The sequence below is a fragment of the Nanorana parkeri genome, unplaced genomic scaffold (assembly GCF_000935625.1).
Source record: "Nanorana parkeri isolate BGI_ZX_2015 unplaced genomic scaffold, ASM93562v1 scaffold317, whole genome shotgun sequence".
Lineage (NCBI taxonomy): Eukaryota > Metazoa > Chordata > Amphibia > Anura > Dicroglossidae > Nanorana > Nanorana parkeri.
Genome location: NW_017306585.1, coordinates 1,259,242 through 1,287,176, shown reverse-complemented (window position 1 = coordinate 1,287,176; position 27,935 = coordinate 1,259,242). Strand labels below are relative to the sequence as shown.

At 39.5% G+C, this 27,935-nt stretch overlaps 1 protein-coding gene across 1 annotated transcript in view; it reads left to right on the top strand.

Moving 5' to 3' along the window:
• The window catches only part of DDC (dopa decarboxylase), a 61,183-nt gene that overhangs the window by 15,246 nt on the left and 18,002 nt on the right, over nucleotides 1-27,935 (top strand). Inside the window, exons 5-10 of the mRNA XM_018558049.1 lie at nucleotides 9,340-9,474; nucleotides 17,540-17,683; nucleotides 19,223-19,289; nucleotides 22,798-22,892; nucleotides 25,062-25,129; nucleotides 26,739-26,815. Coding sequence (XP_018413551.1) covers nucleotides 9,340-9,474; nucleotides 17,540-17,683; nucleotides 19,223-19,289; nucleotides 22,798-22,892; nucleotides 25,062-25,129; nucleotides 26,739-26,815 — 586 coding nt within the window. The remainder of the gene's footprint in view (nucleotides 1-9,339; nucleotides 9,475-17,539; nucleotides 17,684-19,222; nucleotides 19,290-22,797; nucleotides 22,893-25,061; nucleotides 25,130-26,738; nucleotides 26,816-27,935) is intronic.

Here is a 27,935-nt window from a genome sequence, read left to right as displayed (position 1 = left end):
GGGTGCTGGTGATGCAGATTACTGGGAGGGTGGGGTCAAAGGGAATGCTGGCAGTGCACATTCCCAGAAGGGTGGTGGGGGATGCTGTTGGTGCATGGTACCTCTTGTTCCAGCTGTCTGGCGTCCTGCCCAGCTCACTAACGTCAATGGGCGGGTCACGCTCATGGAGGCCTTTCGGCCTCTAGGGCGGTAGAGCTGGCCCTCCTGTACCACCCGGGCAGAAGGGGAGCCTGGGGACAGAGAGAGGGCTCTATTACAGGCTACAGCAGCAGATCTCAGTCCCAGGTGCCCACTCCAGCCATTTATATTAAAGTCCCTTCTGTCCCTGGGCCCCCTGCTGAACTGACAGCAAGAGAGAGGGGACTATTTTTCGACTATCAGCAGCTGTGCAGGAATACTGGGAGCTGTGGCAGCAAACCAATCCCACTCCAGAGTGTGGATTGGTATTAGGACTAAGGGGAGAAGTGTGTTGCATTTTGAAATTTTTAAAGTAATTCATCTAATTTAAATTGCTGTATAATGTATTGCTGGGATTTGTGATCCTTTATTGCTCATGGTATTATAATAATACTGTCAGCTATAAAGGACTACAAATCCTAGCATTACATTATACAGCAATGTAGAATAATACATCAGCTATAGAAGACTATCCCAGCAATACATTATACATTAAATGCAGCTAATACTATTATTCTGCATCGCTGTATAATGTATTACTAGAATTTGTAGTCATCTATAGCTGATGGTATTATTCTGCTTTGCTGTAAAATATATTGCTGGGATTTGTAGTCTTCTATAGCTGATAGTATTCTGCATTGCTGTATAAAGTATCGCTGGGATTTGTAGTCCTCTATAGCTAATACAATTATTTTGCATTGCTGTATAATGTATTGCTGGGATTTAAAGTTCTCTATAGCCAGTGTCATTCTGCATTGCTGTATAATGTATTGCTGAGATTTGTAGTCCTTATAGCTGGTGGTATTCTGCATTGCTGTATAATATATTGCTGGGATTTGTAGTCTCTCTACAGCTTGGAGTCATTTTGCATTGCTGTACATCGCATTGCTGAGATTTGTAATTGTGAAGGCATGGATTGGATTCCATGAAGGAATCATCAGCTGTGCTGGGCCATCCTGAAATAGAAACAGGTCCTTGGCAGGCCTGTTTAAGGAGCTGCTGGAGGATGAATTAATAAGAATATAGCTACTCACTTCACGTAGTATACTACGCCAGATTCTTATGACTTTCTCCTTGTTCAGCTTAAACAGGCCTGTCCAGAAGCCTGTTTCAATTTCAGGATGACCCAGCATGGCCGATGACTGTTAATTAAGCGCTGGATCACCTGATTCTGTGGAGTCGGCAGTGGATCACCTGATTCTGTGGAGGCATACACTGTAGCAAGCAGGACCAATTTAAGTTTATATATATATATGTATATATATATATATATATTAATAAAGCTGGAGTTCTATTTTAAGGAAGTGCCAGCTGCAATATCCAAGACACAGCTACTGAAACCTGCAACAATGAAGTCATAAACAGTCCTAAAATGTATATTTGGACTATAAATCTGGCATAGAGGGATTCGAATTGTGTATGCAAACCCAAGACCCAGCTACTGAAATCTGCAACAGTGAAGTCATAAATAGTCCTAAAATGTATGTTTGGACTATAAATCTGGCATAGAGGGTCAATGGACTATGCCATATCCACCAGCCCTCTGCTGCTTATGGTCAGATTTACAGCCCAAATGTTAGTTTAAACATATCCTCAATAACCGCAGTGTTGTTAGTTCTAGCTGCTGATGTCACAGCAATTTAATTTCCTCTCTTTTATAAAGATCTGAGTTATCTCCTCAAGCCTTGCACACCAAATAAACAAGTTCCACCAAAGACACACACAGACTATTGTTTGGGTATGTGCTTGTCAGTGTTGTGTGCATAACATTAAATGAATAAATTAGTTACCAGCTATTTTGTGTGTACAAGTGCATTGTTAAGGGGAATTGTGATAATAGTCTTTCAGCAAATGTCTCAAATCCTCTCATGCTGTCGTCAGCAGCCATTAGATTATCAAGGACTTGATGTCAGTGGTTGATAAACCTCAAACTAATATCCATAAAGAGGGTGATCTAGAGTTTCCATTCTCGTTATATACCAAAAGATTTTTTTTTAGAAGGACAGTACAAATGTACATCTCTTCACTTCATTGCTGGGTGTTCTTTTGCATTATAAGATCTGCTTTACCCTCCATGTGCAATACATCTCCATGGCTTTACCATGGAGGTAAACCCAAGCTGTAGAAAATGCTTGATATTTTGTTTTTATAAATTCTTTTTTTTAATTTTAAACCACACCAGAAATATATGACATACAAGATTAAAATAATCATATCATAACAGAGAAAAGTTGAACAATATTCCATATTATATCCATGTTTGAATAATGCAACCTACAACACCGACAAAATTAGGTCACATTAAGAAACCACAATAGAGTACAAAAATATTTCTGTCACTTGCATCATATATTAAGTTTTTCTGTTTTTACCCTTTATTCAGTACTTTCTCCGTTTAGTAGGGTTCTAGCCTGACACTGGGAATTTCCTTTTTACTAAAAGTGTAGCCCTTGGGAGGACCCTTTAACTATATTTGGGGACCATGGGCATACATAGAGAGAAAACAACAAGAGGTGAAACCAGAAGAATAGTATATGAAGAGTGGTATGGGAAAAAGGGGGGTGGAGGAGCAGATCAAGTAGTAAAATCACAAAAATATTCTTAATTCAGTAGTCAATTGTAGACAAATGTTCACTAAAATAGGCATTTGAGTAATTAACACATATATGCTAATGAATCTCTATTAGGATCTGTTAGGAGGCTTGTTGCTGTAGATTACAGTAATTAAATTGTAACCTCACAAGACCTCAAAGGAATCATTTATTATGAGCACCAAACTGCTTGCACTGCTCCCTTTTCTTAGATTGGAGGGAATATATTCTATCCCTCATAAAATCCAAAATATAAGTTATGGGGAGATAGAAGTTGGAAAGGGCACCCTCTGCATTTTAGAGCCACAAAGAGTAACTCTGCTACAAGAAATGCAAAACGGCAACCAGGGCAGCTAAAATAGAACATGAAAAACAGGTTGCTACAGTAAGTAAAACAGATCCAAAGCTATTTTTCAAATAAGTAAGTAAAAAGGTAAGAACAGAACATCTAGGCAAACTCAAGGTAGATGTATTAAATACGATAGATCATTGTTCTTTTCAGTTTATAAAAGAGAACAAGATGGATTTGATAGTCAGTACAGTAATGCTAATAATATGCTGAATGTACCTCTGTGGCTGACAGAAATCTAGGTTGAAAACAGATTAGACCAACGTAATATGAATAAATCGCCAGGACCAGATGGCTTACACCCACAAGTCCTTAGAGAGCTTAGCTCTATAATAGTCAGACCATTGTTTCTAATTTCTAAGGACACCTTACTGACTGAATGGTACCAATTGAGTGGCGTAAAGCAAATGTGGTACCAATATTAAAAAAAGGGTTGAAATGTATGCCAGGAAATTACAGACCAGCCAGGGTTTTTTTTTTAAATCTGTGTATTGAACATCCAACAAATGCACAGTATAAACAAAGGACTTCCAAAAATTAGGGATGCCCCGATACCAATGCTAGCTTCAGGGCATTTTCACAATTACTTGTACTTGTGAAAATGCCCCGGTACCTAACGCCTTAGGGACAGGTGGGTCTGATCAATACGATTTCTAAGGATATTTGTTGGATTATGTTTATGTGCGTGAGTCAAAGCCAATAGCTCTCCTTACAATTTGGAGATATGGGAGGTACGTTGACGTTTCTCACCCGTTGCGATGGGGAAAAAATGCCCTCTTAAGGTAGCCTTATGGGCCTCCCAATTGGTAATGGGCGAGAATACTGAAGGAGTGTTAATACGAAAGTATTCAGTCAGCAAAATTTGCACCTCTGCAACCACCCCATTGTTACTAACAAGTGAATCATTAAGTCTCCAGTGGTATAGTTCTCGGGTAGGATAGGCCAAGGAAGAGGTCATTACAACCAAGGCGTGGTCAGACCAAGAAGTCTCTCTAATTTTAACAGCTCTAATGCCAACCAACATCCGAGGAGGAACAAAGATATGATCTATGTGGGCATAGGTAGAGTGGGCATGGGAGACGTGAGTGTAATCCCTCGTTGAGGGGTTACACTCACGCCACGCATCCACTAGATGGTGCGACTGAAGGAGCTTTGCCCGTTTCAGTCTGCGTTTAGGTGGATATTTCAGTCTGGTCCCGGAGGGATGCGATTTATCAATACTAAGGTCCAGGGCTAAATTAGAGTCTCCAGCTAATACCCCTGTGCCATCTATATGAGGAGAAAGAGTAGCGAAGAGATGGGTAAAGAAAGAGATTTGAGCAACATTGGGGGCATAATAGGACACAAACGTGAACAGATGATCCCCAATGGTGCCCTTCAACAATAAATAGCGTCTTTAATTTCTAAATGTAACCGAAAGTTAATATGCCTAGTAAAAAAAATGGCCACCCCCTTTGATTTGTCTGCTGCATTTGCAAGGTAGTATTGGGTATAATGTTTATGTATAAAGGAGGGGTTATAACTATCAGGGAAGTGCGTTTCCTGAAGAAAGAGCACATCAATTTTTTTTGAATGGTAATGATTAAAGGCCACTCGCCTTTTAACGGGCGAGTTAAGGCCTTGAGCATTGTGTGTAGCTATACGAATATAGATCCACAGGAAGACATGATATCTAGGTAATTGTACAAGACTATTCGGATCCTCCAGTGGGTACACACTATCCACCCCGACCAGAAAAGAGAAAAATTACAAATAAGACATGAGGAATAACATAAACAGATAAAATAAATTGCCATGTTAACATAAACCAAGAAACAGCAAAAACAACATAAAACACAACACAAAAAAACAACACCTAGGGCACCAAGGTACCCTATCAAGATCAAATTTGAAAGCTGGCACGAACGGGGAAAATCCCCAATGATCGAGTCAAGTGAAGGTGCACGACAATGGGCAGCCTAACCCGGCTATATAACATCAAGCCTAGTAGCACACTAAAAAATAATTAGAAAAAGAATCAAGCCTAAGGTAAACAACCAATATTTCTCTAAACTCGCCCTATTGTGGAGTTTACAGTTATAATTAGTCAAAATAGCTAGTTACACAGGACTGTTGCCCCCTGAGCCCCCAGGTCTTAAAGACGTATATACAAGTAAGTATACACTACTAAGCCTCCTATAATCTTCCTTTCTTTCTATTTCCCCCCTTTCCTTAAAATACCAAACCAATTTAAAGAATAAATGATCAATACATAGTTGAAGCCAAGCTAGTTAATTAAGTAGCTAATATCCCTATATATCATTTAATTACCAATAATGGCCATTTCTTTAATTAATATGACATCCTAGTCCTAGCAAGGTGTAGTGACTTACTCGACTAGGTCCCCACACACACAGATAAACCTTTGTGTATGTAGGGTCCCAGCAGAGCGGATTCTAGCCAAAGGGAAGTGTATTCTCTCAGCCCTACACCTATTTATACTCCAAGTTCAAAGTGTTAACAAACACCGTCTAGCCTAACGACAGTCACCCATACAAAGATCCAGAATTAGACTATTTCCTGATATATAATAGGGAGTCCTCAATTGATGTGCAACATCTATTCATATACTCGTAATGCTCTAATCTTCTCATAATTCGATGAGCTATGGAATCTCCGCTTGTGAGCTGCTAATAAGTAGTCACCTGGTAATATACCAAAGCTACTGTGCCCCTAACCTCCCATGATTTGTAATTAACATTTAAATATGGCAACTTTGGAACATTATTCTATTAAAGTTTATATGTTATGTGTTTTATGAATGTCTGAAGAGTTCTGGAGGTGGGCTTTACAAGAGTAGGGTGCATTTATTTGTAATGATGGCAGCTTTGGTGTGGTTTGAACACCTTCCTCAATGTCGTTAACCACTGTAAAAAAAAACCTGCAACTAGCCAAGGTTATTCAAAATAATAAATAAAGATAATATAGTCATTTTGGAAAAAGCTGCCCCACATACAGTATGTATCTTTTTATGTACACAGGCATCAGGCTCTGAAGCAAGTTAAAAGCAGTTTGGTTTCAGGTGCTTCTGGGTTTCTCTGATATACCTTTCAGCAGCTCAAGAAGTTGCTTCTAGCTGCTTCTGTTTTGCTTCTGTAGTCACATTGACTTGTATAGAGAAAAGCAGCTCAGATGCAAAAACTGTTATGTACAGTAACTGAGAATTTATAATGTACTAAAGTATATTTATATGGATTTATATATTTTATAAATAATGTATATTTATAATGTAACTCTAATCTGGGGAAAAATGGCTGTCTAGTAATTATACAATTCAACTTCCTGTAAAAGCACAGAGACACCTTCAGTGCATCTAGACGTAGCCAGGGAAATTAGCCATGTTATTTCAAAGAAACTGTAATATGAAGATTAACATTTAGAGGTGACAATTGTTTAAGGCTGGGTTCACACCTTGGCGTATTGAATATGCGCGTCTGTCGCGCGTTTTTTTTAGCGCGATTCGCGGTAAAAAAGTTGCGCGATCCCGAAGGCTACTTGGCTGTATCCCAATGGAAAACGCCCTACAAAACGGCCCAAAGTAGTACCTGGACATTTTCAGGCGTGGGCCGTTTTGTAGGGCGTTAGGGACGGGCAGAAATACGGCAACGTGGGAACGAGACCATTGACTACAATGCAATGTATATTTTTGACTGTTTTGTAGAGCGTTCGTCGAGCGTAGAACACGCTACAAAACGGTCAGGTGTGAACGAGGGCTAAAAGATGCAAAAGCTCCTGAATGTAACAATCAATTGAACATCAATGAATAGACTGATCTTCATATCACACAATCAGAAACTAGCTGCTTCTCAGAGAAAGGAATGTCAGATTGCCCTGGCTGACAGCTCAGTGACGCACAGGTCCAGGGAAATCTCTTTTAATTCTACATTTTTTTCTTTTGGAACAAGAATCAATTTGGCAGTGACTACATTTTCAGAGGATCAGTCTATTCACCAATGTTTAATTGAAATTTAGGATATCTGCATAAGAATTAGCAGTGAACTGGTCATTTTTGTTTTAATGTTTTAACATAGTAAAGTGGTAGATTTGCCCTATACCTGTGCACTATTGTGGTTTTTTACCTTTTAGTGTAAGGGCACCAGCCATCTGACAGAGAAGTTAAAGTATATTTAAAAAAAAAACAATAAGGTGATCAGCGCCAGTAAGTGTAATGTGAAAATGAGAGCTACCAAGCACTGAAAATATAACTAAATATCTGGAAAATGTGAAAAACAATATTGTGCCGAGCTAATAATCATACACATCTAATACATTGAAATATGTATAAATGAATCGCATATATGAGCCTTCAAACAAATGAGGCATAAAAAATATATCTACACACAAAAATAAGCAATAAAGACAGAAAGCGTCCCAGGAAAAAACAATAGCAAACAATGGTGATTGTGCAAGAAAATTCCTCAGATGATTTGCAGCCAATCTGCATGTAACTCTCAGGTAAGGCTGGGCACACACCTTACAACCATCACAAGACTTTTGTCTTGCGATGGTTGTAAGGTAATTTAAAAAACGTACGATCTGCCTATCTTGGACAGGCAGATCGTACTTGTGATAATCGCAAGCCCGCCCCGCTGAAGGGCGGGCTTCAGATGACCGCAATGCCGAACGGGCAGTATGCGCTTGCGCACACCGGCCCGTCCGGCTTTTATCTTACTAACATGCTACACGCGCCAAAAATCGTACGATTCTCTGCGGGTTTTTGAACATGTTCCAAAGATAAATGTCGTGCGACCTTACAGTAGCCGAGGTCGCACGGCTCCCACACACCTTACGCGGGATTTCCCGCGATTATCGTACGATTATCATAAGGTGTGTGGCCACCTTAAGGATAATCACACAATGCAGGCAGACCTTCACCTCCACCCAGTGAGTGATAACAAGTGAGTGCTCACCTGGGGAGGTAGACCTACAGAGCTAGGTCAAATGCGCTTTTTCCCTTCTTAATAGGGGGAGGGAAGCCCATGCACAGAAAAGGCGATAAGGTCTCCTCAGATCACAGGTATGGTGTAAACAGTACAGGCATTGGGTATTGATGGATCAAACCAGCAAGGCAATTGGCAGCAAAGCAATTAAAAAACCTGTTCGTCCCCTGATGAAGTCACGTGTTTTGACGTAACGTACGTAGGGCAGAGCTTCTGATGTCACTGCACTGAGCTGAGCCGGACGCAGTGGCGTCACAAGAGGGGTGCGGCCCGCACCCGGGTGCCACCATTGGAGGGGTGACACCAAAATTACTCACAGTCATTTTGGTGTCACCCCCCTCTGAAAAATCGGGCACTCAGTCATGGACCGAACGCCCGACAGTATTAGGAGAGAGGAGGGGACCAGGCAGCATTGCCGCGCGTGCGCGATGATGCCATCGCGCACGCGTGTGGTGACGTCACGCGCAGTGACGTCTCAGCGAGGTGACACTCGGTTACTGCTCCGGGTGTCACCCAGCCTCGGGACGCCCCTGGCTGGACAAACAGGTTTTTTCATTGCTTTGCTGCCATTTGCCTTGCTGGCAAATGTCATAAAGTATATGTAAACCCTAGGAAAAAAATTTAATATATTACATCTTACCAGTTCTTAGATGTGGTGGCTGCATTCATTTTCATTTTTTTAGGCTAAGTATATTTTCTGCAACAACAGAAAAATATCTATTGATCCAGCCAGAAGTCCAGTGTCTTTTTAACTTCTTGTTCACTGAACTAATATCCCAAATGATGTTATCAGCCTTAAACTTATCTTGTAAAAAAACCCCCCCCCCTTCCCCCACATGCTATGAAGATGAGAAGAAAAGGAGGTGTTTATAGTCCAAATCTGGAATAAGCAGCCTAGGGTGACAACACAACCGCACTATAGATACAGTGCATTGAGTAAGCATTGTCACTCTAGGGTAGTAAGTGTGTTACTGGCAGGATTATCAGGTAAACAGGAAATTAAAAAAGCCCCCATCACATATGGGGACTGGTAAACTGTAATATATCATTCTCGGGTTAGGTTACACTTTACAGTAATACAATTCCAGTCTAGTGAATTATACAGACTGCATGTATCGAATTACATGAATTGTTTAGTACATGTAGTAGTTTTACTGGCCAGGCACCTGGCAAAAGTGTTCTTTAATGGTATAAGATGTTTAAATTCACTAATAAAGAAGAGATATGTAATTTCCTGACCTAGGGTACTGCAAGTGAAGCAACACTAATGGCTCTGCTTGCTGCAAGGACCAAAGTTACCAAACGACTGCAGAAAGAAAACCCAGACTTAAGTGAAGCGGAGATCATTGGTCGGATGGTGGCCTATTCTTCAGACCAGGTTTGTTTCAGCTTTATTATGACACAATCACTTTGAAATCATTTTGAATGTCTTCCTGGGATGCCACCTTTACACGCACATGAACTTTGATGGCATCCCAGTCTTAGTCCGTAGGGTTCAATATTGAGTTGGTCCACCCTTTGCAGCTATAACAGCTTCAACTCTTCTGGGAAGGCTGTCCACAAAGTTTAGGGGTGTGTCTATGGGAATGTTTTACCATTCTTCCAGTAGCTATTGACTCTGCAGACAGTTGGCGACTTCTGCGCACTGTGTGCTTCAGCATGCGCTGACCTCTCTCTGCTCTCTGTCATTTAATGTGTCCTACCACTTCGTGGTTGAGTTGCTGTTGTTCCCAGTTGCTTCCACTTTGTTATAATACCACTAACAGTTGACCATGGAATATTTAGTACCGAGGAAATTTCAGGGATAGACTTATTGCACAGGTGGCAACCTATCACGGTACCACGCTTGAATTCACTGAGCTCCTGAGAGAGACCCATTCTTTCACAAATGTTTGTAGAAGCAGTCTGCATTCCTAGGTGCTTGATTTTTTTTTAGGTGATTGGAACACCTGAATCCAATTATTTGGAGGGGTGTCCCAATACTTTTGGCAATATAATGTATATAGATTAGACATGTGCGATTCGTTTCGTTCCGAATCGAAATTCTGACGAATTTTCGGAAATTCGGACATTCGGATGTATCCGAATTCCGAATTACAGATATAACGAATGCAAACGATTCTGAATTTCCGTTTCCGAAATTCGGTAGCGGTAGTTCGTTCGAACGTTCATTTCGTTTTCGTTTCTTATTCGTTTCGTTCGTTGGAGCAAAGTGACATTAGAGGAGAAAAACATTTTTCCCTCTCAAATGTCACTTTGCTGCAAACGAACGAACAGATGAACGAAACGAATAGGAAACGAAAACGAAACGAACGTTCGAACGAACTACCGCTAACGAATTTCGTCCGAATCCAAATTGATTTCACACCCGAATCCCGAAAAACGAACTAACGCAAATCCGAATTTAAAACGAAACGAAACTAAACAAATTTTTTGGCAGTGCACATGTCTAATATAGATGTTGTAAATATATACAAGCATAAAGTAACTAATCTATTTAAAGACAATGTTGGCATCAAAACTCTTTCTTTCTAACCCAGGACAAGTACGCAGATAAACACTTTCAACAGTACTTTGGTTTTTCTTACATGCAAGCATGTTTTGGCTCACTGGCTGAAATGGTTTTGATGCCGGTGAGCAAGTCTAACAGCTAGGCAACTAGCATTTAGCATCTGCAGCCCCCATATTTCTCTTAGAGAATGCTTGATTTAAAGTCTCAGTTAGAAAATATGTCATACACTGATTAGTTACTGTAACATAGATAAACTGTTCACGCTCCAACACACACACACTTAAAGGAGAACTATGGGGTTAGGGCTTTTCCCCATAGTTCTCCTAAGGGTAACGGGAAGACACAAACTAGCATCCTCCCGTCACCCAAAGCTCACTGAGATGCCGCAGCCGGAAAGGATCCCGACAATTCTGTCTGGATCCACCCAGCTGCGTGAGTGACAGCTGGCTCTGCCTATCTAGAGGCAGAGCCAGCTGTACCCACCCCCTCCCCGTCCGTTCCGCCAGCCATCACTGGAGGATCAGACAGGGGAGGGGGGGAATCCCTGCAGGGAGCCGTGAGCGACAGTTAAGGCTCTCTGCACAGATAGATCGAGAAGTGAGCGAGCGCCTGTATGTGTTCGCTCACTTCCAGATCTACTGAGCCGACCTCTGACAGTTTCATTGTCACAGGTCGGCTTAGATGATGAGGCTGAGTGAAAATCACTCGCCTCATAATTCTCCTTTAACTGCCTTCGGCCGGCTGTAGTAGAAAAAGGGGCGGCTGTATGGTCTTGAAGTGGTTAAAGAAAACTGAGGAAAGATACAATATAAATGTGAGAAAAGTGCATCACGAAGATGATAAGATAAAGATCAGGCTTTATTGAAGCACTACTAATAGTAACAACAAATACAAAAGTAAATATGTGTAACATCATACTGTATCTGCTCAAGTAAACACAAAATTAAACTCAGCAGGTATTAAATAAATAAATAAAGATCATATTCCCAGAGAGTTCGTGGAGTGCTTGTGTACCTTAGGTAAGGTGCAAAGAACTGCAGATACTTGTTGTTAAGCCAAAAGAATTCACATAATTCCTTATTAATCAACCTTTCGTTCATAAGAATAAAGACAAACAAGAACTAGACTAAATATAAAACATTGGATTTTTTTTTTTCAAACCAAAAACAGGATCTGCTGTGAGTTTCTTATAGACTATAAGGGAACCCCCTGTGTCAGCAAGTCTGATAATAAAACTCTAAAGCTGGCCATACACCTTACAATTTATCTGCAGATTTTCTGTGGTCAGATGGAAAAAGTGCAACAGATTGACCCAGGTGGAGATTATTCCATCCACACAGTTAAGTGTAGATGGAGGAATCTGTTGCACCTTTTCCATCTGACCACAGAAAATCTGCAGATAAATTGTAAGGTGTGTGGGCAGCTTAAGGCCCTTTTTATCTGCAGATACGTTTTTATTGCTATGATCTCATAGATCCAGTTCAGTAACTAATTTCTCCATATTTTGATTCACCAGTTTAATGAACATCCCAGTTGCTGCGTATGTAGTAGGAGGAAAAAAAATGTACTCTCAATCTAATCTATTAATACCAATGGCTGACCGCTTAACGGTCTCTCATTTATAGTATGTATAGTAGTATAGTATATATATATCTGGTTTTACAACAAGTAATATTTATGTAATGTCTATACAAGTCCTGAGCCACACGAAATGTATTTGTAACTGTGCCACTAAATAGTAAATATCAACCCCTAACCCAGACAGGTACCTCGTCTGTAGTCATTGTACTCAAAGAAAGAGTCAATACTAGGCTGATGACTATTGTTATACAAACCCAACGCCACTGAGCATTGGTGGTGTCTCCTACCTTCCTGTGTCATTATCTTGAGGTTGAAATAGCGTTAGAGAATCACCTGCACACCATACAGCGCTTGAACCAAACAAAATATCCGTTGGTGCTCGATATGCCGACACGGATGGCGCCGTGTAACAAACCAAGTACAGATAGTAGTCACCAGTACTCACTTTTAATGTGCAAAAAGGATAGCACTTTTTTTGACACGTCACAAATGCGTCAAGAAGCCAACATTTTGGCGCCGTACAGGGTCCCTTCATCAGGGCGACGTTGTGAAGTGCTATCCTTTTTGCACATTAGAAGTGAGTGCTGGTGACTACTATCTTTACTTGGATTATCTTGAGGTTTGCTCCATTTACTGTTGAAAGCTAGTGTGCTGCGGGTCAGCTGTTTGGTGCCTATAAAAACACTTGCTGCAGAAGAAGAGATGGAGAACTCTAAAAGGGGAGGATTACCATATAATGGGATGCCCAGAGTATACTCGTCCAGGTATTTACAGTACCCAATTCCGTTGGTAGTCTTCATTACTAGGGCCAAATTTTTGGGGTTTGCAATCCTGGGTCTGTACACTTTAAACACTCAGTGACTACGTTTTTTTTTCTTTTTTGGCTCTCTGAAATATTGCACAGTTAGATCAGTTCTACTTAGACAGAATCCTTGTTTTATTAGAATGAAATAAATAGTGAGAGCCATCAGGTTAAATTAGCACTTGTTTACAATCTGAGCAAAATGGATTTTATATTCATCATTAGCTGAACTAGTATGGCACACAAAAACATTTTTTTTGTTTTACCCGGTGATGAGCTGCCATAAACCAGCAGAATTTCATTTTTTGATTAGTTGATGGATGTAGAATTTTTCTCAAACAAAATTCTAACAGTGAATGTAAAGGTTTTTAACACCCAGTTAATACCAATCAGTCTCAATAAATTTCCTTTGGCATCACAAGTACTATTTTTGGCAAATCAGTAATCCTGTATCTGCAATATAAATATTACTCTGGTATATAAAGGGTAAACGACTGTAAGTCTTAAAGTGGTTACAGGTTAATACAAGCGCCCATTAAATAGTTTTATAAGATAAAGTAAAGGTTCCTGGAAAATGTCTGGCTTTAAGTTATCATTCCCAGGGTTTTTATATTTTTTTAACTGATTACTTGGCAGTTTATCAGAGATACAGTATTACAGTTTTCTCATACAACATAATTATTTCAATTACACTCCAGATCTAGAAAACAATTGTTGTTTTATGTGTTCTCTGTTTATCTAAAGTACCAAATTCTACAATACTTTTGTTGAATGACATGACAAGCATATGTTCTCTCTGCCAGGCCACAAGTATTTGCAATTATTAGAGATACATTTAACTCTATCAGTATTAATTATCACAGGACTGCAAATTCAGTTATAGTAAATCACATTAGGTGGCCACTATTAGATCATTGTACTATTATAGCTGTGCCTGCAGCCACATTGCTAAATTCAGCTGAAACACAGTTAACCAGTGACATGTTTTTCATTGATAAGGCAAAGTGCACATTTTAAATAAGCTCTTTAGCAAACTCATCTCCATTTTCATTTTTGCAAATAAGTGCTAGTCATGTTTACACAAACATACTGTATACTGTGTCCACTAAAAACTTTAAGAGCTGTCCTACTGCGGAACTTTGCAAAATATATTAAAGACATAGCCCATCTCTTGCTCACAACTACCCAAATGTACCCAACATTGTTTTGCAGCAGTGTAGCTTGATATCATGCCACCCAAAGCAAGTTAGCCATGGCCCCTGAGCAATAATCCTGTACCCTCTACTACTAACTAAACATCTCAAACCCCTGTAACACATCCTATAGCTAACATGGTCAGAGATTAAGCCCTATACCAAAAACCCACTAACCACTTCTCCGCACCTTCTCCCACCTCTTTCCCAATTACTATAACTTTATCTATCATGCAAACTATGTGCCTTCTCCTCCATGAGAAACTTTTAGCCAAACACTCTCTGAGGGTGGTGGCAAGATAGAAGGCATTTCAATGTGGTTAACTATGCCCCACAATAGCAGAGTCGCCAGTTGCCAACCATTGTTCCTGTGCCACTGTTCATAGGAAAAAAAAAGGCACATCAATCAAGTTCAAACAAAAAGAAAAAACAAAAAAAAGACTTTTTGTTCATCAAACCTTAAACCTTCAGCGGATCCAAAGAAAGGCAAGGAAACCTTATAGAGTATGACCCAAACTTATCTAACAGGACAAAATGCCCCAAAGACAACAAGATAACTCCGTAGACCACAGTGTATGTTATTTCCTATTAATGTTAGTAGACATTTATATTTTATGCCCAGACTAAAACCTATAAAGATTCTGAAAAAACTAAGTTTGTTTTCTCCACATCAGTAGTAAACCCTGAGCCCCACATGTAAAAAACGTAGGTGAAACATACACACCATCCACAACCCTGTTAGTCAGTGTCTCATAACGGTCAAACCAAAGCAGTGATAAAAATCAAAACATTTTCTTGTGGGGATTACTCTCTAACTCGTGCATGCACATAGATCTATTCATAGAAATATTTGTTAAGGCACTAGATCAATATGTTATGCAATGTATAACACTATGTGAATCAGGAAGCTGAAATATTTAAGCAACATTTCCATTTCTGCAACAAGAGTAGAGATAAGAGAGAATTATTATATGAAATGTTAGTTTAATTCATCAACAGGTTATCAAAAAATGCAAGCGGCATGCTGAAATGTATTCTACTGACACAGGTCAAATAAGAAACATATAAAGTAGGGATGAAGTAGAGTGCACTTCCTCTGAATTAAGAAGCAGGATTAGGCAGGGTATATTTACACTGCTTCAGGCTAAACATCCAAGAGAGATTGCTTTGGTTTCAATTTCTGAAAGGGCAGCTGCCTTGTGCCTTCTCCTTCCAGCTATTATAGGGCACTTAAGAAAGAGTTGGTTTTTGTGTATAGCGTCTGATAAGAGATGAAAAATGATAACTAAAACTGACTGTAGAAGGTCAGAAGGATTTGTACCTTGTATTCTGGCACCTATTAACATTCAGTTAACATTTAAGGGTCAAACACCATCCAGTCCACTCAAAGCACTGATTTAGTGTCTTATAGCTGCCTTTTGCTTTTAATAAGCATAACGTTATAAAAAAAAAAAACACACTTGCAAGGGTTGTAGTAGCGTAATCATTTTCTATTGAAGTACAAACCACTGTTATGAAACAGCAGCTCTGATGGTTATCTGAATACTCATTTAGCTGCCAATTTGTGACAGCTAGAGGAAGTACAGGTGCATTAAACTAAATGGGTCACATGATCTGTGCTTAATAGTCAAATTGGGTTATACAATCTCCTATCAGTACTAACAGTCCTCATTATTAGGAGTTTTAGGAGATGGAGAGTTGAAGGCTATCTCTGGGCAAACCAAAAAACTACCCTGCACTACAAGGGTTAACTACTCATTTATGCCTATGGGACAGGAAACAGCTGTTTTACTTACCTGACCCCTGCTCCCACCAACTCCCTCAGGTCTACTAGACTTGTCCCCATAGCCTCTTCTTCCCTTCTCTCCGACAGTCTAAAGACCACTGATGTCATCATGTCTAATGATGGGTATACACTGGTAATTTTTTGGAAAAACTTTCATAGAAAACATCTTGTCAGAACATAGGCATGCACACAGGGTGTGCCAGGTCACACCCTAATCACCCCGAGCGCAACACTTAAACTGCAACTGCTGGAAGAGGTAAGGGACAGTTGAAGAGATGGGTATCCGGGATGTCTCAGGTCTGTGTATGTACGTATGCAATATGTATATATGTATACAGTATACTGTATGTGTGTGTGTGTATATATATATATATATATACATATATATATATATACACACATATACATACGCTGTATATATACATACATACATACATACACGTGCATGTTTGTACTTTTGCGTGCACACCCTAATGCAATGTATCAGAACATTTGATAATGTCATCAGAGACTTGACAAATGTTGTTTGAAATCTTGTCTAATTTTAACAATCGATTATAGAATACATGAACTCAATTTTTACTGCTAGAATTTATTTCATTTGACAAAAAATTTCCATCCTGCTCCTTCCTTCATCACCATGGTCAAAACTGATAGTTGAATTTACCCTATTAACATTAGAAAATGAAAACAGATCTTTTCAAATAAAATTCTAACTGTGAATGCCCAGCTTAAAGCAGGTTCCATGGACTTGCATTAGACGTGATGACACACAGGGACATTCCACCAGACGGAGCGTAGGACAGAGAGGTGAGCGCTGACTGCTAGGGGAGCAGGGATCTGGTAAGTAAAAGTGCTGAGCCCCTTAGGCATAAAGGGCAGTTAACCCTTGCTGTTTGGGGTTAGCCCAAATGCAAGGAGAGGTTTTTGGTTTGCCCAGAGATAGGCTTTAGGCTGGACATATACTAGTTGTTTAATGCTCAATTCCCCCATCCAGGCTAAACAGCATGGATAGAGCAATTCCAAATAACACTTCAGGAAAACCTCACATAGTTTAATTAAAATAAATCTAAATATGCTGTTTATTCTCCCTCTGTGTAAATTTAATATACATTGCTGAAATGCACATCCAGGGACTCTAGCCTTAAGCAATGGACGTTCAAATGCTCTTTTCTCCCAACATGCATTTTTATCATTGAAAGCATTTTGGGTCATCTGTCTGTAAGGTAGTTATCAGGAACAAGATAGCTTTACTCATCTCTGTCTTGTTGAAAAAGAATATTGGACAAAAATATTAATAATGTACAATTGCTAGTGACGCCATCTCTGTGCTTCTGTGGTACATGTTGGGTATAATATCACATAACTGCTGAATACTCTTAAAATATTGTGTAATAATCTCTATCTGCTAAAGAGGACTAGTTTTACTGAGTGGGCTATGCATTTATCAGTGCACCAGGCTTGTTAACAATAGTTGTTTTATAATTTAGTTTGTCCTTTTTATAAAACATTATCTTTCTTACTATGTAAACTATATTGACCAGAACCTTTCCCACTGTGAATTTCCAGGCTCACTCATCTGTGGAAAGGGCTGGACTAATCAGTGGGGTAAGAATGAAGAAAATCCAGTCAGATGAAAACTTTACTATGCGTGGAAAGACTCTGAAAAAGGCTTTAGAAGAAGACAAGGCAGAAGGACTTATCCCAATGTTTGTAAGTTTTCATAAGGTTCATGAATGTATAATTCAGAGGAATTTTCTCACTTAATTTGCAGACAAAATAAAGGAAAACCATGAGTTTTGGTCAAACTTATTTTTAAGGAGAGTTATGAGGAGAGTGAAATACACTCATCCCCATAATTAGCGCCAACACATGACACTGAAGATGTGATTTGGATAAGTTACTGTTTTGATAATGAGAGGCTTACATATTCATTGGTCCATTGTTGAGCCACCCTACATCCCCTAGGGGTACTAGTAATACCATTTAAAACTTCTGTTGGGTTTGGTAGCTCTAGATTTGAGAGATAAACTTTCTGTAACCTTTTCCCTTTGCCTTGAATGCCCATTTTCGTTTTGAATCTGAACAGGATGACAATAGAAACATGAATTAGGAAAAAACTAAGATGAGGCAAATACCTCAATAACAAATTGTAAATAAAGCTCAGTAAAGCTGAGCTTCGGAGAAAAGAAAAATCCTCCCTTGCAGTGGGGCTCCCCCACAATGCAAGGGTTAAATGCTTGTTTGCCTAGGATACCAGGGTACCCTATCTTACCCTTGCTCCCCCTGCACCTAGTGTTTTCCTCTTTTCCCTGATGCTCCGGATTGTGGGCAATCCCTGCATTGTACTTGATGATGTCAGAGTGCTTTAGAGAAGAGGTTGCGTGATCTGCTTGCTTAGCGTGAAAGGAGCCTGCGGGAGCCAGGGACAAGGTAAGTAAAACGTTTTTTTTACTGTACCCTGGGCATAAACTAGCATTTAGCCTTTGCAGTGCTGGGGGAGCTCTACTGTGAGGTAGGGCTCCACCTACCTTTTTCTTTTTCCCGGAGTTCAGCATTACAAGGCTACATAAATACATTTCTGACATGTCACAATACAGAACAACAGTATCATTTTTAACTATTATCATTAAAAAGCAGTGCTTGACCCCAAATCAGTAACTTTGCCTAGGCTGATGTAACATTTTAACTTTGTAGCAATTCACAAGGCTGCAGCAGAGTGATTGATTTGTGTCTGATATTTTTTAAACACAAACGCTGCACAGACACCAGGATTTACATGATGCATAAACCAGGATAGTGCCATCCTTCTGAAGAGGATATCAAGGCATTTTCAGGGGGAGTTATCTCTGTGAGAGGTAATAGGTACATGTGAGTGTTCTACTTACACATTAGTTAGCATGTTGTACTAAGCATGAAAAACACATATCTGATGCTAGGTCTTCAATAGAGACAAAATGTTAGGTAAAAATTCAGTGTTTCCAAATGCTGTATCAATAAAATGGAAATAATGAAGATTTTGTAGTGGTTCCTAGTATAGATCCACTGTAGAGCACATATTTTATGCCGGTAGCATGGTAATCAGTATATTGAAGATTCAAGTTCCACACATGCCCTGACTATACTGTATGTTTCTATTCTCCCCTTTTGATATCTAGGATTACTATTTTGTTGTGTGGTGTTTAAGATCCTGTCTATTTCAGTTTGTGTATTCTGGTTAGTTTATTTCCTCAGTTGGTCATTCTCTTGTAGGTCTGTGCCACACTAGGAACAACATCATCCTGTTCATTCGACAATTTGATGGAAATTGGACCTATTTGTAAGTGTTACTTTTGGCTGTTTCTGTGACATTGCGTTTTCAAGCTTTTTAGCATTTTAAACTGTTTGATTTATCTTAGTATTTCTTGTCAGATATATATATTATATGGATATTGCAATATATAAACATGGTACGTACGTATATATAAAAGGGGTTTTGGGGTAAGCTAAGCAAATTAGCTTGCCTGGAGCCTTGTTTGGTCTTAATCTGGCTCTGGTTTCTGGTATCACTCATCCAGCTAATGTTATGTGCAGCAGTTCATAAAGTGTAAAGATAGGGCATATTTTGCTGACCATGGGAAGCTTTTTTAATCCAACCCTGGTGTGTATAAGTTTGAAATAAAAGATCAACTGCTGACATTTTCTTTATAATCTTCAAGGTTGATATGACATTCTTTCACTAACAGTAACTAAAATAACATTGCTGTAGTTATTGGTAGTGGAGGAATTATAAATATTTAAATATTATTAATAAAATTGTTTTTGTGTTTAATAATTTGTTTAAAATGTTTAAAATTAAAATGGTTAATTTATTATTATTACGTTGTGTGAAAAGCTGTGTATGCAAACTGTAAAGAAGGATCCTCACCTCTCCTATGGTTTGTTATATTGCCAATTAACTGTTTGGCATAAATATATTATCTTTAGATACTATACAGCTAAAAAAGACAAAGGGGTCTATTCACGAAGCTGCCGAAGGATCTAGCCGTAGCTTCGGCCGATCCTTCGGCTAGCTTCGGCCCCAGGACCATTGTTTCTACTGAAATAAAAAGAAACAGCAGTGTTTCTCTCCTGGGCGGCCGGGAGCGGGAGGCTCCCAGAGCGCCCGGGAGAGTTTGCTTTTTTTCTTTTTGACGGCAGCAGAGCCGCCGTACAATAGGAAACTATTGGGCGGAGCTGGCTGTCACTGCTAGCTCCGCACAATCGTTTTCTATTTACTTTTCTTAAACTTTTTAAACTATTTTACTGTTTAATGATTTAATAATGAATACAGAGCATTACTCTTGCGGGTCTATTCACTAAACTGCCGAGGGCAGTCGAGTGAACAACCGACCCCAACCGAAGTGAGCCGAACACTGTTCGTCTGTTCACTTCAGGCTGGTACGGCTAATTTGAGCCGTACATCGGCTGAAATCAGCCGTACATCGGCTTGCTTCACATGGCTTCAGGTCACAGCGTACTGTCTATAGCATTAAATGCTGTAAAAAGCACTGACACGTCACTACAGTGACACCAGTTAGCTTTCACTTCACTGCACTGCACTACACTACACTACACTAACAGAAACACTCTGGGGGGAATTTATCAAAACTGGAGTAGACAAAATCTGGAGCAGTTGCCCATGACAACCAATCAGCATCTCTCTTCAGTTTGTTCAGTTAAGCTTAGAAAATGAAAGAGGAAAGCTGATTGGTTGCCATGCACAGCTGCTCCAGATTTTGTCTGCTCCAGTTTTGATAAATTCCTCTTTCTATGTTTAACTCCAGCAACACACTACATAAGGCTGCCTTATAGCAGCCTTATATAGTTCGGGGCTGGGACTAAGCTGTGAGCCATGATTGGGCAAAGTCATCATGGCTCTTCAGTGCACAATGGCGTGATTGGGCAAAGTCTTGCACCTCACCTATGGTCAGGTGCATTACTTTACCCAATCAGGGCTTTCCAATGCACACTGTGCATTGTGGGGCGCTCGGGGGGCGAACAGCCCGCTGAACGCCCTGACAGTTCTAGGGATGGGCTCGAACATCGAGCCCATCCCTAGTGCTTATGTCAGTTCTTAACCAAACTCAACTAAGCCCACAAATGGCTGGTGTCATGGCTGATCATGTGCACAATTATGGCAACTGCAGATCTAAATAGAGACAACATTGCTGTCTTCAACTGTAAAGAATAGAATAGTTTAGTTCTGACAATACATATATATATATATACACACTATATTTCCAAAAGTATTGGGACACCCCTCCAAATCATTGGATTCAGGTGTTCTGTGAAATTTCCTTGCTACTAAATATTCCACGGTCAACTGTTAGTGGTATTATAACAAAGTGGAAGCAACTGGAGAACAACAGCAACTCAGCCACGAAGTGGTAGGCCACGTAAAATGAAAAAGCGGGGTCAACGCATGCTGAAGCGCACAGTGCACAGAAGTCACAACTGTCTGCAGAGTCAATAGCTACAGACCTCCAAACTTCATGTGGCCTTCAGATTGGCACAACAACAGTGCGTAGAGAGCTTCATGGAATGGGTTTCCATGGCCGAGCAGCTGCATCCAAACCTTACATCTCCAAGTGCAATGCAAAGTGTAGGATCCATTGGTGTAAAACATGCCGCCACTGGACTCAAGTGTAGCGGAGACGTGTTCTCTGGAGTGACGAATCACGCTTCTCTGTCTAGCAATCCGATGGACGTGTCTGGGTTTGGCGGTTGCCAGGAAAACGGTACTTGTCTGACTGCATTGTGCCAAGTGTAAAGTTTGGTGGAGGGGGGATTATGGTGTGGGTTGTTTTTCAGGGGTTGGGCTTGGCCCCTTAGTTCCAGTGATGGGAACTCCTAAGGCATAAGCATACCAAGAAATTTTGGCCGATTTCATGCTCCCAACTTTGTGGGAACAGTTTGGGGATGGCCCCTTCCTGTTCCAACATGACTGCGCACCAGTGCAAAAAGCAAGGTCCATAAAGAAATGGATGTTATAAATTAATAGCATAATCTTAGTTTATTAACCTACACCAAGCCTTAGGTTGGATTCACACCTCTTCATTTTAAGGCTACATTCATACTAGGTGCGATTAGATGCGTTTAAAATGGTTTTCTAAATGCATATAAATGCATTTCCAATGGATCTATTCACACCTTGTGGTTAGATGGTTTTATCTGCAGTCGGATTAGCTACAGTTAAAAAAAAGTCAGGTGCGTCCACGAATTGATTTGAACTTCTAAATGCACCAAAATGCATTTACACGCAAGACGTTGTAGTTTGCTGAAATCTCATTGGCCACTTCAATGGACTGTTTCAATGGACAAAGTACAGGTGCACCTAAACACATATGCATGTAAACATGCATAAATGCTTGTCATGTTAAGCAAATAGAAGCATAAACAAAGCATCTAGCCTGACAGATGTTGCAGACAAATCTCTGTGGCAAGTGTAAGTGAAGCCTAAGATGTATGGATTTTCCATTTAAATAAATGTAAATGCATTAAAAACGCATGTTGGCACACACATTTAAAGGCACATAAAAATACACATTAACACACATTGATATTAGTTTATCATGGAATCTGTTACTGAAGCCTGGTGGTTCAGGGCAGAGTCAACGTTGAAATGCTTAGTTTGTGCAACTGGTACAAAGCTTGACAGTAACAGAAATGGTGAAAAACAGATGGAATTGGTGTTATTAAAAAAGTCTTCTGGTATGTTGTTCTGCAGCTGTAGAAAATTAGAATATGCACACAAATGCCTAAACTTGGTGTACCATGTAAACATAGAAATGTTTTATTTTTTGCAGGCAATGAGAAAAACATATGGTTACACATTGATGCCGCATATGCAGGAAGTGCCTTTATTTGTCCTGAATTTAGATACCTTATGAAAGGTGTGGAGGTATGTACAGAATACAGATGATTAGTTATTTCATGGATTTGGATTTATTTTATACTACTGTACAATGGATGATTTTTGTAAAACAAATTCTGCTTTATAATCTTTCACTTACTACTCTAAAATAAATATTAGCACTGAAAACCCCTGATATTTATCTGCATTGTATACAGTTGGGCAGCTGTCTCACTTGGAAAGACAGTAAGGCATTTGTTTTACTTGTCCTTGGGGCAGAGGTGTAACTAGAAACCATGAAGGGCCCCCCAGCAGGTCTTCCCATTACAAATTGCCTACAGAAAACTACAGGGGGCAGATACAAGATCAGTCATTCTGCACAAGAAGAGAGGAGCAGAGACTGGTCTTCATTACAGGAAAGTTCTGCACAAAGGGTTGTTACATCCTGGATTACTGCACACATCTAAAATAAAACAAAGGACACCAAGATTCAACAAAAATACATATGCCTCTTGTATTTAGACATTATTTATTTAGGCCGGTATTGTAAAAAATTTTATGGCTCTGACCTGGAATAAATAAATATTAGTGATGCACCGATATATAGTCCGAAAATTTTTGTGCCGATACATTGGCGCATCCCTGCTTTCTTTCCACAGGGACACAGAGCAGCGCCCAGCGGGGAGGAGAGAAACTGTGACAGCCGGCCGAGCGATGTGGGAGGAGAGTGCTGTGAGTGGCTGGCGTCTCTCCTCCCACACCGCTTAGCCTCCTATAACAGTCCGGCACAGCGGTGTGGGGGCGGAGACCCAGGAGGGTTAGCTCTCCTCCCTGCACCTCCCCGCCAGCCTCCTGTGACAGCTGTCATAATGGAGAGCGGTACAAACACACAGCGATCAGTGATTGCTGAGTGTTTGTAGATAATTGAGGACAGAGTATGGTTACTATATCCTCAATTATGAATGAATGGGAGTGATTTACATCACCTCCTGTTCAATCATAGTTGTAATTATAGTAAACATACTCTGTCCTCATGTTATCAATGAACAGGAACACTCATAGAGGATTCCTGTTCATTGATAACTGGGGCTGCAGAAAAAGAGATTGAGGACTTTGTGTCCCCAATGTCTTTTTCTACTTTAAAAGGGAAATATTTGGGGTCTGTTTAGACCCCTGATATTTCCCCAAAGCCCCTAAAAGTAATGTAAAAAATTAAAACGTTTATAAAAAATAAATAAAAATAAAATATTTTTTAAAATGTAAAAAAATTTAAATAAAAAACATTTTCGGTTACGTTTTCGATCTGACAATTTTTTTTATTTCAGTTTCGGTTTTGAAATTTCCATTTCGGTGCACCTCTAATAAATATATCTGTGTTGGACATGCCAAACTGACAATAGATGGTAGTTGCATGTTCATAAACCAACTGTATATGAAACCTTACATGAACATATCCTACAAGCATGTATGTCATTGTGAACAGAAGAGTCTCCAGAGTTCACCAGTCTGCATTAGAAAAATACCAGCAGCAATCTGGTTGACTGTGAGCATCAGAGATGTGTTTCTTCCCTTTATTTTTCACAAATCCCATGTTTCCATTTTGATACGGTAAATGTGATTAAGAGGATGCGTTGTTATCTTCCCTTTATTTCATATATTTTATAACACTGGCTACCTTGAAAAGTATGGGAGATAGCAAATGTGTGTACTTTCATTTCCTGAGTCTCACTAGATAAGTTTTGTTGCCTTATGTCAATATAAATAAGTCAATAAATGAAGGATGACATGGCCACAAAAAATTTATAAAAAACCCAGCATAACCTAATAAAAAATGACCCCACAGGCTTGAGCCAGTAACAATTTCCTGTTCATTCATTCTTTTAATTATGTGTATTGGTTACTGAAGGAAATGAATGAGCTGATGCTGGAAATAGATCATCTGTCAGCATTGGAGCAATCCAAATGCTGTACAACCTTTTATTACTTTCTGTTTGCTCTTGTCTATTGTATCCAGCTAGATTTCATGAAAGAAAGTAAATGGGGGAAGCAAAGAAGGAAGAGACAAATAAACAGTTATATAATTATATAATGCTTAGAACATATGTGTCTAATTTCATCTTCAAAGTAAACAAATTGTATATAGACTGGAATATTCCATAAACCCAAAAATCTAAATGGAAATGCTGTTAAAGTTCCTAATTTTTGCCTATATTACAGTTTGCGGACTCATTCAACTTTAACCCACATAAATGGCTTTTGGTGAATTTTGATTGCTCTGCATTTTGGTAAGTAAAACATAAAAATGCTTTACTTAAAACAGAACTATATAATAAAGCAGAACTATACTATGTTGAAAACAGCACCATGTCATTATAAATTGTGTTGTCAATTCCCAAACTTTAAACAAATGCATTGGGCTTGTATACTACCTTATACAGTATGGTGTTCTGAAACTGCAGCCCACCATCTTGCTTAGTCCATCTCAGCCTCTTTGCCCCCTGCTAGTGGACTGAGAAGGGAGGTATGTGACATCACAAAAGGTAAGAAGCAGGGTGGGACTAGAAGGAGCTATATTGATCTAGAGAGCATCAAGCACTGCCCCTTTGAAGAGAGAGTGTATGTTTGTAAATAAAGGCGAACAGCTGAGCTCTGAGCTAGGAAACTACAACAGAGCACCACAGCAATGGTCACATACAGTAGATTGCAGAGCCTACTGCTACACCTGCATACCACCAAAAACAAACACACACACACATATTTAGTTTCACTTTTTAAGTTGCATTAGTGAAATAAATGAACTTTGCACGATATTCTAATTATTCGAGTTTCACCTGTAGATATATATATCTATAGATATATATGTATATATATATCTATAGATATATATAGATATATATAGACATATACAAAAGCAGAAAATAAGAAGAGGTATGCAAGTATGCATTAATGCATTTTTTTCTCTAGCAATTGTGCAATAAATGCAGGGATGCATGGTGAGGCTACAGTTCTGCTTTAAAGCCCTCCGGAAAGCTTTTAACATCAGCTGGTCACACCATTTTTGCATTTTTTCCCATTGCTTTGATTGTCTACTGCTGCATTGCTAGCGTTTGTAAAAGACCCCCCAAACCATATATTTGCGCCTTTCCGTCTGCGGCGTCTAACACATTCAGCACATTCAGCCGACAGCCACACGAGCACCACAGGAGCATAGTCGTAGCTAGCTACTTTTGCACCCGAAGCAAGGAAAAAACGTGCCACCCAACAGGAGTGTGACATCACCCAGCGCCTCCAGGATTTTTTTCTTTTACTATTTTCTATTTTATTATTAGCATCGCTACCTTTGCTTCTCCTCGGATCCCCGCTGCATACAGATGGGGGAGAGCAGCGGGGATCCAGAGAAGCCCCACGGCAGGAGGACAGGACATCACGATCTACCAGGGATCGATTTGCGGGCACCCCTGTCCTAGATAAACAGACTAGCAACACTTGGGGATACCCAAAAACGACAAGCACCTATGCTGATGGTAATTCCTGATAAGTCACACTAATGCGATGTTTATACCACTGGTTTTGTTATTGAAGTATATCTGTAACACCTGCCAGGTTTTTATTGACATTTGTGTTTTACCCATTATGGCCTCATAGGAAGACTTCCCTTTTATTCCTGTTCCAGTAACAACTAAACATTTTGGATTCACACATCACTTTTAGTCCCAGTGACAATGTTCACTATGACAAATAAAAGAAGGTAATTTTCCCTAGCAAGAACACAGACAGCAAAAAAGAAAAAAACTTATGGGGTTGTAAGCCTTAGCTACGCTGTATAAAACTAAAAAGTGTACAAATTATATTTTACTTGGTTTGTTAACCAGTATATTTTACTGTGTAACACAGGGTAAAAAAAAGATCTGACTTAATTGGTGCCTTCAAAATCGACCCGGTCTACCTTCAACATGATCATCAAGAATCAGGTTAGTCCATTGAATAGTAGTAAATACTGGGCAAAGATATTCTTATAAAGATCCATTCTTAGCATGTGTGGTATTATAAAATGACACCTTCATCAAAATTAAAATGTGCGTCCTAAATATGTATATTCACTTTCAATGCAAATGTTAAAAAAATTAAGTTTAATGAAAATGTATTTAAACTGCAATTAAGGAAGGTGGATAAGGATCACCAGTACTCAGCAATATCATTTGAATAAGTCCATTTTATTTGGACGTCACTGTGAAAATAGCCAACGTTTCGGGGCCACGCAGGGTCCCTTCAACAGGGCAAAAGGATGTGACGATTTATGATGATGATTTAAACTGCAATTATTCATTATTGGAGTATATTATTGTGTGCAAGTTGTTGTTTCTGTGCCTGTAATTTGTTTTGGCAATAATTTAGCATTATACTGTATTCTGCAACCAGCCACTGTATAGGTAATATGATGGTGTATCATCAGAAGTCAGGATTCAGAAAATGTTTGTGCAGCATTGTAGGAGTAGAGCACAAAATAGAGATACTTGGTGGGTAAAATATTAGCTCCTACTAGTTGTGTTGAATGATGCCATCATAGAACTAAGATCGCACACAGGTATTAGTTCAGATTATCACCTGCCAGGTAGTTTGTAAGCCTGACCAGTAAACATTAGACTTGCTGCCATTGTTATTGATAGGAAACCAATAAGACCGGTATTTTTAACTACAAAAGGTGGCAACCTTGATGATAAGTTGCAATATAAATTAATGTTCTCACAGGAAGTTGTAGCCAGAGTAAATAAATATAACAACTGCAAACACCTAGGGGTTAAATAAAAAATTTAAAGACCAGAAGCAAAGTTTTTTTGTACCTTATGTACTAAGCCTGATAGATATGATCATTGCCCAATCACACCAGGTTTTGTAAGCTACCCCAACTCTATTTTATCTCTCTCTTGGCTTGCAATCTCTACATAAGAACATCTAATGGCCACTTTTAGCAAGTATATGGAAAGATTGACATACTTCATTTTAATAATGGGCAGCTTTATTAATTAAAAGCCTGATGGGATGACATCCTCATGTGTTGCTCAATGTCAGGGTAAAGCGTGATAGGGCAGG